General features: G+C 40.6%; 1 protein-coding gene across 1 annotated transcript; it reads right to left on the bottom strand.

Annotated features, from left to right (window-relative positions):
- Positions 1 to 4,852: 4,852 nt before the first annotated feature.
- Positions 4,853 to 6,531, bottom strand: LOC309406887 (beta-microseminoprotein; the record flags this gene model as incomplete). Its single annotated transcript, XM_082002240.1, has 3 exons — positions 4,853 to 4,982; positions 5,762 to 5,864; positions 6,408 to 6,531. 3 exons carry the CDS (start codon positions 6,529 to 6,531, stop codon positions 4,853 to 4,855), a joined length of 357 nt encoding a protein of 118 aa, XP_081858366.1.
- Between the last annotated feature and the right edge of the window lie 5,567 nt (positions 6,532 to 12,098).

Raw genomic sequence — 12,098 nt, 5'->3', positions numbered from 1 at the left:
TAGACACAGACACTACAGCAGCAAGGACAAAAGTCCAGAGGCAGTAAAACAGAATGGATAGGAGAGACAGACCTAGCAAAAATGACGTCTCCTATGTATGGGAAATGCAATATTTCCTACACTTCTAACTTTCAACTTAAGCCATATGGCAACGAAATAGATCTTGGAAATCTTCTTCAGTGAACCAGAAAATGACAGAAAAGTTTATTCCAGAAATGAAAAAACACAGTGATTCCAAACACTGTTATCCCGACCCTGCAGCTGATTAAGCAAATTAAGATTGTAAGTCTGTGAAATAGTAAAGACTTTTTGATGGAGGCATGACTTCAGGAGTTAGCTATGGGAAGGGGGGTGGGTGGGAGCATTGCTGTAGTTCTCGCCATCGGTGCCTCTGGCTTTGTGGAACTTACATGGTGCAACAGTGGACCCTGCTCCGGCTGCGCTGGCATTGGAAGCACGCCTTTGGTCCTCCAGGTGGTACCAAATTTGTGCAGTCTTCCATCTTTAACACACCCTGCACACGCATGCACAAAATGAAAGGCTTAACTTCAGTTTTATGCTGTTAGTTACTTAGTTCAGTGACCTCTTTTTCGGGGGAAAGCTCAGTTAATTCTGTGTATACCTCATCTACACTGTATTTCAGCTCTATTTAGAGAGCATGAGCTTGTTTCCATTTTCTAAACTTGCTAGCCACTAATTCCATGAAGATAAAGTGCAGTGGTTGGATATTATTGGTGCATGGACTCACTACGGACTGGGGTGAGGAGAGCAGCCGCAGAACGCTTCAGCAAAACCCATGGCATATCTTGGTGTTGGGATCTCTTTTCTTCCCTGCTGTTGTTTTCCACTGTCGTGTATAAAATCCTGCTTCCTCCTATTTCTTGTTCTACACCCTTCCTGTCTGCTCCTGATGGGCAGCAACTAGAACAGAACAACACCGAGTTGTCCTGATGGGCTTTTGTGACTCTTATCTCTGGCAGGTTTCACCAGAATTGTGCCTGGGCTGTTTAGTTCATAATAACAGTATGCATTGCATAGTGGTGTCATGAAGGAAGCCCAGGAAACACTGCTGTAAAAACCGCACAATGTCTGCAACACTGTCTGTGTCTGTGACTTCTTGAAAGTATTTTAACAGTTACTGAGAGCATACTTGTGCTAGAAGAATTCCTTTCCCCCTCTTTGAGAAAGCAAACAGGAATCACAGCACCTGAAAGGCAACACTTAACAGACTTCATGTAATTTTTTTCACAAAATTACAGCTGGGATTTTATTTTTGTTATTCCTTCAAATATGAAATAGGTTGCAGCTCAAATGCAAGTATGGTATTGCCATGGCTCTCTGATCACATACATGTCAACAGATTGACTCCAAGTGCTATGAAATCTTAAGAATCTGAAATTTGGACTTATCATGATAATAATGGGATGTTTCTAAGGAGCTCTTGTACGGTCTGCCTGGTGTTTTCTGCAGAGGTGAATATAAAAATGGCAAAAACTTACTCTTCAGTGTCTTACCAAGCAAATCAAATGCAAAGATATTTTGGGTTTGGAGAGGTTCTGTTGAGATTTCTGAGGAAGTTACCAAAATTTTACTAGTAATCAGCAAGTGGTTTTATTGCTGTGAAGGATGGAAAACTGAACTGGTGTATCTCTATATTTCTGCCCTACACGTTTCCTTCATCTTTGGTGGTATGAAAATAATGAAAAGGATCCAAAACAGGGTGTGAGTGAGACATCATCCTGCTTTCCTGCAGCTGGATCATTCCACGATGAAAAAATAATGCTAAAAATTACCTGTGGCAATGCTGTTAAGCATTTTGCCTCTCAGTAGACAGGCTTTCCAGTTTATAGCAAGAGAAATTCAAGATTCCTGAGCTTCATTGCTAAAATTGTTTTATTAAGGGGGGGAAAAAAATAGTAGTGCCAGCTACTCTGGCAATAGAAAACCCAATATGATTGCAAATTGAACTAAAAGATCTCATTTTTAAAAACATCTGGAGGGAATTTCTGTGTCTCAATGAAGCCAGACTATTCTCTGGAGCCTCTAGGTCAGTTCTCTCCACATTTCCTTGGCCTGGTAAACTCACCAGAACTCATTTTCTTGCTTCTCCAGTGGCAGCTTTTGCTTGTGTTGGGCTGTTCAGATTCTGCTTTAAGTATCTGTGGTGGAGGAGGTGCCCTTGCTGTGGAAGGTAGCTTCCCCACCCATGGATAACTTTTGGCAGGATGTGCCAATCACATTGGTCAAATGTGCTGGTTCTTCCCTGTCCCATAACCTCAATGAATACATTAAGCATGAGAGCCAAAGCCTGTGCTAGGTTTCTTGTATCAGTCACTCATGCTTCTGCTGGTGCTGTCAGCAAATCAGAAATCTTGCACTGAGAAAGTCGTCTTCATCTGTAAGAAAACTCGCGCCTAGATTCTACAGAAACTCTTGGGACTCTAGGAGGTAATAAGGCTCTGAACTATAAATGTCCAAATAATGTAATAAGTAGAATGAAATTCTATTTAATTTAAAAGTCAGCTAAGTATCTGTAAATTACTTAAAATATGAAGTCTTACTGAGGAACCACTAATAATAAGAACATGAATGTGACTTTATCAAATAATAAACTAATTTTCCTAAATTTCAGAAGAAAAGTGTAGCCTTAATTTGTAAGACTCTGGTAGGGAAAAACTTGGAATACTGAAATAATTCCAGTATCACATGGCATAGTTACAGACTACAACAAACTGGATGTTAATCTTGATGTGTGCACTTCTCATTGGTTCAAATTTAAAAAATAATCCATGAGGAACCTCCAAGTCACTGTTGTTAGCCATGAAAATGTTTATTTTAAAAAAAAAAAGTGAAAACTGATTTTTATCAAGAAACTGTTCTGTAAGCTATTTAGGTAGGAAGCCTTTGGATCTCTATGCTCAAAATATTACTTCCCCTAAGAAGCTGCAGATGTTTGTTCTGTAAGTAAGTGAGAACATTCCTTCAGGTACCAGCTGAGGCTGTGTTCTGGGTGATTTTGACATGAGATGGAAGAAAAGGGGAAAAGTCATTGAGGACAAGTTTCAAAACTCTTCCTCTCCTGCAAGATATGAAAACTCATTGGAGAAAACTTACCTTAGGACCTTAACCAACATGAGAATGTTCATTTCCGCATGCTGCTCTTTAGAGGAATGACATGATTAAATCAGTGAATGGGAGTCAGATTTTTAAAAGGCATATGCAAGTGTTTATACTGGAAAAAGCTGAACTGACTCTAATTCTGGCCCTCACATTTTTTCAGCCTTGCAAGAGGCAATTGTACAGAAACACGGAGTTATTGACTGATATCAAGTGATATCAAGATAAAGTAGAGAACTTTAAAAGGCAAAGTATGTAATACTAGCACTTGCAAAATGTTTGGATTTTTTTCCCAAAAGGAGGTCTCTTAAGGGAAGAGGTCTCTTAAGCCATAAGAAAATTTAAAACAATGTTCACAGGCAAATTACCAGAAATAAAGCCAGGGAAAACATACCACCTTAAATTCTTCTGATTTTACTGATGGCTTGCAGAGCTTGAGATGGGTTGTCTTGAGAAGTCAGTGCCCCTGCTGAATAAATATAGGCTGACAATTGATTTTCAGGTCAAGTGTGGATCCCTGCCCTAAGAATGCTCAGCTGTGTGCAACCTTGTACTTTTACAAGACAACAGACTTGTCATGATTATGGAGCATCATTAAACGACCCACTTGTCCTGGAAGGTGTGTTTCTTTTCAAACCATACAACAGTTAACTGCAGACTGCTGTGTCTTTTCGATACTCAATTCTGGAGCAAAGAGGCCATGTAGAAGCTTAAATACCTTTACAGGTATTGCTGCCTGGTCTCCTATATGTGGGCAGATTTATGATATTACCAATTGCGTGGTTCAGTTTTGAAGCCCATCACTGGCTGGAATTCTCTCCCCAGGGAATGTGAGGAATTTGCATACTGGAGAGCCAGAAGGCATCTGTCTTTTATTAGTACCTCAAGCTCTGCTGCAATGAGGAAGCAGGTCTCCAGGGGCTGATCTAGATCTCTTTTTTTTTTTTTTTTTTTTTTTTTAGTGTGGGCAAGAACCACTAATGCAGCGTTGTGTGTGCAGACTTCCAAAAGCGGGGCTCGGAAGAGGACACCTGGCAACAGGTCAGAGTGGGCAATGGAGAGAAACAGTCGCTGCTATTGGCTGATGTCATTGCTGAAAAGAAGGGGAAAAAAAAAAGGCAAAAAAGGATAATGATCTTCCATCCTTACTGTTTTTCCATAGGTCGCAGGCATTAGCAGCACAGGTCTTGACAAAGCTCCTGCAGCAGTTCAGGTGTGCCCTATGTGCCCAGAGTAGGAGCCATTGTACTGCATGTCCCAAACAGTGCATCTCTTCCAAATGATAACAGATTTTGACACCTGGTGAGTGAAAATACCTGCTCTGGTCCTTGGCTGGAACAGAACATGCAAAGCGTGGGAACAGCTTGTGACAGGGCACGGGTGCACGGCATGTTGGAGCAGTGAGGTGAATGCATTCCTTTCTCAAAGAAGGTGACATTGCCTGGTGTTATTACATAAAAAGGACCATCATTATGAAGCATTTCTGGATGTTTCATCTGGATTTATTGTATTCGGAAAAGCTCAGTGATACCAATGCAAGTAATGACAGAAATGAGACATTGTATCTGATTATGCATCTTGTAGACTGAATTAGGACAATTAGGAGATTGAAAGTGAGCTGCTGAAGTACTCTCTTAAAACACCTCCCATGTCTTCAAGCTTCTCTGTGATGGCAAAGCATCTGTAGGAAGGGAAGAAATTCCACACTGCAGAGAGGTTTGGAGCAGGTGGGTTGTTAGCCCACGCGAGAATAGACAACGCACTCCTTTGAGGGGTCACTTTTCTGCACCACGTCATAGTTGCAGCTTTGCTTGTTGAAAACAACTTTACAGTTCTCTTTGTCATAACCAATGGGGGTATGAAAGCTGTCATTGGCAAAAAGAAAGCAAATGTAAGATTGAGAACAATAAAAGGTCCAATATTTCAGTGGTTCGGTGATTATAGCTTGAACTAGTGCTGAGATACCTCTGAAATTACAGCTAAAAGCAGCCTAGCTAGCAATCTACAGTGTGACATAAGCATGGTCTCAGCATGTTTTACTTCTTTTCCGTTAGTTTTTCATCATTGCCAGTTTGCTTAGAATTTAATAGCTGTTTCCTGACAGATTGTCACCTGAGCAAAGGTGATGATCAAAATCAACCCCTTTTGGCCCTTCGAGAAGGTAGGATAAGAGGAAAGGAGGATGTTGGCGATAGATACTTCAGAGCAGAGCCTTTCTACTCTAGGGTCAGCATGTTCACTGGAGAAAAGCATCTCCAGAAAGGGATTCAGATCATCATAAAGCCCTTCAGAGGAGTTTCAGTTAAGTCCTTTATGGAATTAATTCCTTCCTACCCCCACTTTCCCTGCTAAGGAAAGACTTAACTGCAGTGTCAGAGGGGTTCACAGGTTGCTCAAAATTAAAGGCAAGCCCCAACTGGATGTGTATGGAAGGGTCTGTGTCCATTCCCCGTCAGCAGAAAGTGAGCTAAGGTAAACACAGTCAAGGATCCCAATGATCAAGAACTTGATCTTGGCTTGCCCTAGCACTGTGACGTGGGTGAGGAAAGGCTCTCTTGTGCCCTTAGAAACTCATTTATTCCCAGAAGATAGAAAGCTGTGGTCTTCCTGTGGGCAATGATGTTAACAAGAAGTTCAAACTTACAGGGAGCAGCAGCGCATTGCATCTTGGCTGCAGCTGCATCTGAAGCAATTTTCTGTCCTTGCGATCTCTCCAAAGGGGTATAGTTTTCCATCCAGGATACAGCCTGCGTAAGACAGCAGCAAAAAAAACCATGTTCTTTAAGCCTCCACATAAAGGCTGTAAAGTTTAAAAATTACTGCAAATTTTCTGGGGTTTTGTTTTTTTTTTTTTTTTTTAGTAAAGTAGAAGTCATTTTGTTCTCTGGGTTATTACCTGGGCTATTTTGAGAGCCTGAACTTGTTTCTTCCTCACCTGCTAGAGACAGTTTCAGTGTGACAGATCTGGGGTGACAGTGAGCAACCAAACAGCCAGGTCTGCCAGCTGGCATCACACTTTATTCAGAACTACCCTCAACTCCAGCATCAGCTCCATGTGCTGGAATAGCAACAGCAGCCCACCACCAACAGCAACAGTATTGCTGCGACCATACCCAGTCCCGAGGAAGACTTTGGTTTTCCCTACTTTTAGAAACTTGGTTCTGGAACCTCTTATTCATGTCTTTCTGACACCTCCCTCCCTCCCTTGTATTTTGAGCCCTTCCTGGCAGCTCCACATAGAGCTGAGTTGCCACAGAACTATCAAGTGAGAGGACCTTCCCCGTTCTTACCTTTGTCAGACTCCCCTGGCTTGTTAATTTTAGAAAAACAATATGCATCCGCCAGCGTCACTATGATGCCCACTGCAACAAGGAAAGCCAGAAAGCTCTTCTGTAAAAGAGACACAGAGCCCATGGCATGAATTTAACTCGACTTTGATTATCATAGGATCATAGAATAACTTGGATTGGAAGGGACCTTTTAAGGTCATCTAGCCCATTACCTTTGCTTTCAAAAGCTGAGTCACTGAACCTGAAGCGAAAATCAAAAATAACCTTATGTGTACATGAAAATGTTGAAAAAAGGTACTCCAGATATTTCACTGCATTGATGACCTTTTACTTTAGGTGGCAAGAGACAAAATGATATGACGTAAATGTGTCAGCAGCATCACTCCCTGCCAAAGTCCAATCTCTAGAAATCACAAAAATCTTCAATAGTATTATACACTTGAAAGCCCTGTCAGACTCTTATTACTGCTTTATTTATTTCCTTTGAGTCATATTTAGCTATTCCTCCAGCAAACCACTGTCTGTACGGTATCCTATTGCTTCACATTTGGTTACAGCAATTTCTCTAAATTTGGTGGTAGAGTGGAGATCTCAAACCTAATTCTATTCCAGTAAGTTTTTGGAAATAGGTGGCTGGGTAGAGGAGAGACACACAAATTAGTGTCTTAGGGCAAAATGCTAGCGCTGTATATTCTGTTGTATATTCTACACTGCAGCGCGTGAGCCATCTTGTCAAACCATGCACACACGTCTGTAGGAGCCTTCAGAGATGTCGCTGGGACCTGCTGAACAACCAGGACTTTTTTGGGAAAGTCTGCATAACTTTGTAAGGGCGGTTATACTGGGGTGGAGGGACTGGAGAAACATGAGAGAGCACAGGGTAATTTTGACGGGTTGCTTGAGCTGGATAACTTAAAGCAAAACTTTAGGAATGGCCAGAGACTGAGAAGCAGTGGAGGAATTTATTTAAGTTTTGTTGATAGCACTTGGAGATTAACATGAAAGGTTTGTAAAAGGAGTAGATCTTTCCAAGTTAGTGTTCTGAACTCCAGAGGCTGTTGCTAATTGAACACGGCATTTAAAATAGCAGTGAGAGGCTTTGTTTTTACGCAGCTCTGCTGTCTACCTTGGGTTACTTGAATCATGAATGTCAAAAGACAGCGAAAGGTCCTGAACCTTGGGCAGATGGTGGGCCAAAGGGAACCTCCTGTCTGCTGTGGAAAACATTTGTATTTTAATCCTTGATGTGCTGCTTTCTTACAGGGCTGAGGGACATTTATAGTGTAGTGAAAGGAGGGGGGGTCTATGGAGTGCTCTGGGAAGGCTGTAATGCTTAGTTTCCATGATGGTTCTGTGGTTTGGAGGTCCTGAGGCTTTGGGGTAGAGTAGAGCCAGTTACCATGCTGAGGACCATAGGCAGAATGAGAGAAGTTAAGAAGAAAGACTGAAACTCTTAAACTGTGCTATTCTGTGGTGCCTGGCTGTCCTGGTTTCAGCTGGGGTAGAGTTAATTTTTTTCCTGATAGCTGGTGTAGCGCTATCAACATTATTTTCATCCCAAATTCAAAACACAGCGCTACGACTATCAGGAAAAAAATTAACTCTACCCCAGCTGAAACCAGGACACTGGCCAAAGGAAAATTGTCTAAGTAACTCCTGTTTCATGAAGCCATAGGATGAAACATTGCGGCTGGTCTTTGCTAAGGCTCCACATGCATTTTGCATGGAGCTGTGAGGCTATCCACGCTGTGCAGCTGTCTGGGCCTTTGTGAGCTCAGGGAATCATGGCTTTCCACAGAGGATCTCAACATGCTTGGGACACTGCTTGCTGTATATTAGTCATCCATCTTGAGTTTGGTGGTGGCTTTCCTCCAGACTGGTTCAGGTGTTTGCAACAGCGCAGGCCAGTTCTACCAGAGGTCTTACTCATGTCTTTATAGAAAAGACTAAAATCTTTCTTTCGCTGTGCTGAGCTGTCTCTGTGAATGTTTTATCCTTTGTTTGCTCCATCATTTGTCCTTATCTTGCTATTCCTAGAAATGCCAGTCAGATGAACTTGGGCATGTTCCTCTCTCTAAAGATCAAAGTTCTGGACCTTGCACTGAACCTAACAGAAGCAGAAGGGGAAGTCTGTAGTGTCTCATCGCTGTCTGAATTGGCCTTATGCTGTAACAACCAAAGGATAAGTCAGCTAAGCAACAGATATTTAGCAGTAAACAGCCCACGTTAAGTAGGGTGAGCACAGAGCATACCAAACAGGTGAGAAAGCATTGGCAGAAACAGCATCCTTTGTTAGAAAAGGCGGAGAGTATTTCTGTTATGCTGATGCCAAGGGCTCTTAGTCAAACATCAGGGTTGTGTTGTTCTGGGCTGTCTGTGAGCAAGGCACTTCAAATAATCTTTTTTTTTTTCCTTCTTGTTTTCTCTCTTACAAAAGGTGATGCCACCAGACATCTTACTGAACAGAATCTTCCAAACTGGATTTAATGGCCTTTGAAAGCGGGTGAATTAATGTGGAATGAGATGCCAGATCATTTTGTTCAACTAAGTCTTGTCTGAGGCCCTCAGGAAAGTTTTGTCAGAGAAATAAGTAGATGGTAATAACTTCCTTTATTTATGAATCTACATATATTACAGTAACTATGGCCTCTTCTGTAAAACTTACATCATTACTTCCATTAAAGCTAGTAATTGATGTCTCTAGCTTTGGGGTTTACGTGAGCATAAAATCGAAGAAAACTGGGCTATAGGGCTTTGTCTATCTGTTTAGCATTACCCAACTGTTGATTCAAATTCTGCAAACTCATTTGGAGGCCTGAAGAGCTGAAACAGGACACAACTTGATAGATCAAAAGAGAATTGCCAACAGAATAAACTGTGTATTACACTTTCAATTGTAAAGGGACTATATTTTAAACTGTATTTCACAGCTATAGGTTTTGAAAGCACGATCCTAAATGTTTATGAAATTCTGACTATTTTCACAAACAATTCTGAGAAAAGAATAACAGCAAGTGCAAGACCAGGATACATATGTGTACAGTTTCATGCAAAGAATTACAAAACAAAGGACAAAATTCACAGTAATCTTCATAAAGGTGTCTTACTTTCTTTGCATCTTGCAGTTTTTAATAGACTATATCCACATTTAAAATTGTGTAACTAGATGATTTTCTTAGATGTCCTTCTTTTGCAGTTTTAAAGCAAATAGCTTTCTGTATCCTCCTTTAAAAAAGAATTTAAACCTTTGACTTACCATTGTGGAATACTTGGCTTCCAAAGAGCTCCAAGTCTCCAGAAGAACTCTGCAAGTGCTTTATGTGGAATCTGAGAGCAAATATTTTATGGTGCATTTATGTTGAGCAATTCAAGTGTAGTAAAAAAAAGCTTTCTCAACTCAAATGCAGTTATGTTGAAATTTCTGAAGAAATCACTGAAATTTCGCCAGCTGGCAGTGAGAAAATGTTTGATTCTGTAGAGCACTGACCCGGGCAAAAAGTTGAACCTGGAACTTTGTATTCCTTGGAAGCATTATGATTAGAAGAAATGCCTTTCTGATGAAATAGAGGTACTGACAGCTAAGCTGTAGGCAGTATTGTACGGTTAGATGATTGTTAGCTGTGGCAGGAATGCACGCTGACCATTTCTGCTGTCAGTGGGCTGGAATATGCTTAGAGTAGGGAACTAGGTATTAACAGCTTAGGGAGCTTTTGCCAGATCTTTGCACACTCATGTTTAATGTTTGCTCCTGCAACCTCTTTTTAGAATACAACAACAGGCTGTGGCCCTGCTTATGTTTCAAAGAGAAATTCTTTGTTACAGATGCTGGCAAGCAATTTGAAACTTGGTCCTGTGGGAGATTTACCACCAGCTACAGGAAATTTGACATATGATTGTAAGATTAAATTTATAAACTTTGGACAAATAAATCCAACAAAATTTGGCTGTACTACAAGCTAAAGAATTTTGGGCTCATTTTTTTAGAGTAAATTAAAAACAGAGTTGTAAATACTTTGGAATGGTGGAACGATGGCGAGAAAAGTTGTCATTCATTTCCTCCTATGCACTATGTATTTCTGAGTACTAATAATAATTAATTTGGGGTTTGGATGTATTCAATTCAAAGAACTCAGCAGGAGCAAAATCATATGACACAATTCCATGACATTCTTGGAGGAAATGATGAAGTGGAAGAGTGTGCAAGTTTGATAATCCTTTATTAAGAAATACATAATTCATGAAAAGTTACTAAGCATTCAGTTTTACAGACTATACACCTGACTTTTTTTTTTGTTCTGATCTAATAACTACATGTTTTAAAACTTTCAATTCATGAAAACCATGTTTACATCATTAAGAAAATCCAATAAAGTTCCTTTCTCATCCTTTCCTTCCGACATACTAGATAATCGTAGTTTATCATCAAAATCTTCCTCTTGTCTGTGCTTACAGAGTGTCACGTCAGTTGATAACTAACTTCTCTCAGGTGAATACAGTGTTTTTGCTCTTCAGTTGTGTAGCACAGATTTCCTTTCATTCTTGTAACCCATTTCTGAACAGTCTCCAATCTGACAGCATCTCATTTCAAATCTGAGTATTGAACAAGGTATGAAAGCTTATAAGTGTTGTGGAAATGATCCCAGATACTATGAAGGACATAATGCCTTTCCTGTATATACATTTAGGGATCACATCTGCTGTCTTAAACACCGTGTTGTTCTAGATACAAAATATTTGCTTTCTACCCCTAGATTCTTCTCAGGGGCACTGTTGTTAATAAAGATTTTATGTTTTACAAAGTTTTAAAAAGTTCCTGTTCCTACAAAATTAAAAAAATATCTCTAAAGCATGGATTAAGTAAGCACAGTTTATTTCACTGTCAAGACAACCAGACTTAGTCATTATTTGTCACATTAAGCATTGTTTGCAAACTCTATCCGCAATGATTTTATATTTTCTCCCAGATCGCTTGATATAAGGGTTTCATACAAGTGCAGAAAAAATATAGACAACGTGCACCAACCTGTGGCTTGCACCAGGTTTACAGCGTTCCCTTCACCTACCATGTCCAGGCTTTGCTATCCCCAGGTCACCCTGGGCTTGACAGGAAATTTTATGCCAGTCCTTTTGTGGTTTTTGATAGAGAGCTCAAAGCAAGACTGGTTTTGCTTTCAAAGCACTTGTTAGGCAGAACACCTTTTTCTTCTGTCAATGAGTTCTTGATAAAGATGCTGGAGCCTTGCCAGCTGCGCTGCTGGGTGTCTGCTGGTGGGCTGATGCTCCTCTGAGTGCCTTTGAACCTCCTGCCTCAGGACATGCAAATCTTGCTTTAACAGAATTTGGTCCCTTCCTAAAGTCTTTGATCTGGCTGCATCTCCAGTGAGTTGCTTTTTTAATACACTTTTTTCAAGAATGATTTCTTCCATAGTACTGCACCAATTTGCTTTTCACCAGTTGTCATGTAGCATGAGGAGAGACAAAGCTGCCTGACAAGCTCTCCTGTGCAAAGCGTATCATCCTTGTTATCAGCTCAGTCATTTCTGATCATTTTCAATATTCCTATGAAGTTGGTAACTGGGTTATGAAAACACACAGTGTTGCAGACCTGCCTTTTCTGAATGCAAGACTACCAAAAAGCAGGAAAGATTTTTAAGGCTTTGTTGGTAGGACAGCTGCTAAGGATTTCATGCT

The sequence above is a fragment of the Phaethon aethereus genome, assembly GCF_964289735.1.
Source record: "Phaethon aethereus genome assembly, chromosome: 7".
Classification (NCBI taxonomy): domain Eukaryota; kingdom Metazoa; phylum Chordata; class Aves; order Phaethontiformes; family Phaethontidae; genus Phaethon; species Phaethon aethereus.
Note: the sequence above shows the minus strand (reverse complement) of the source record. Positions and strands in the feature narration are given on the sequence as shown.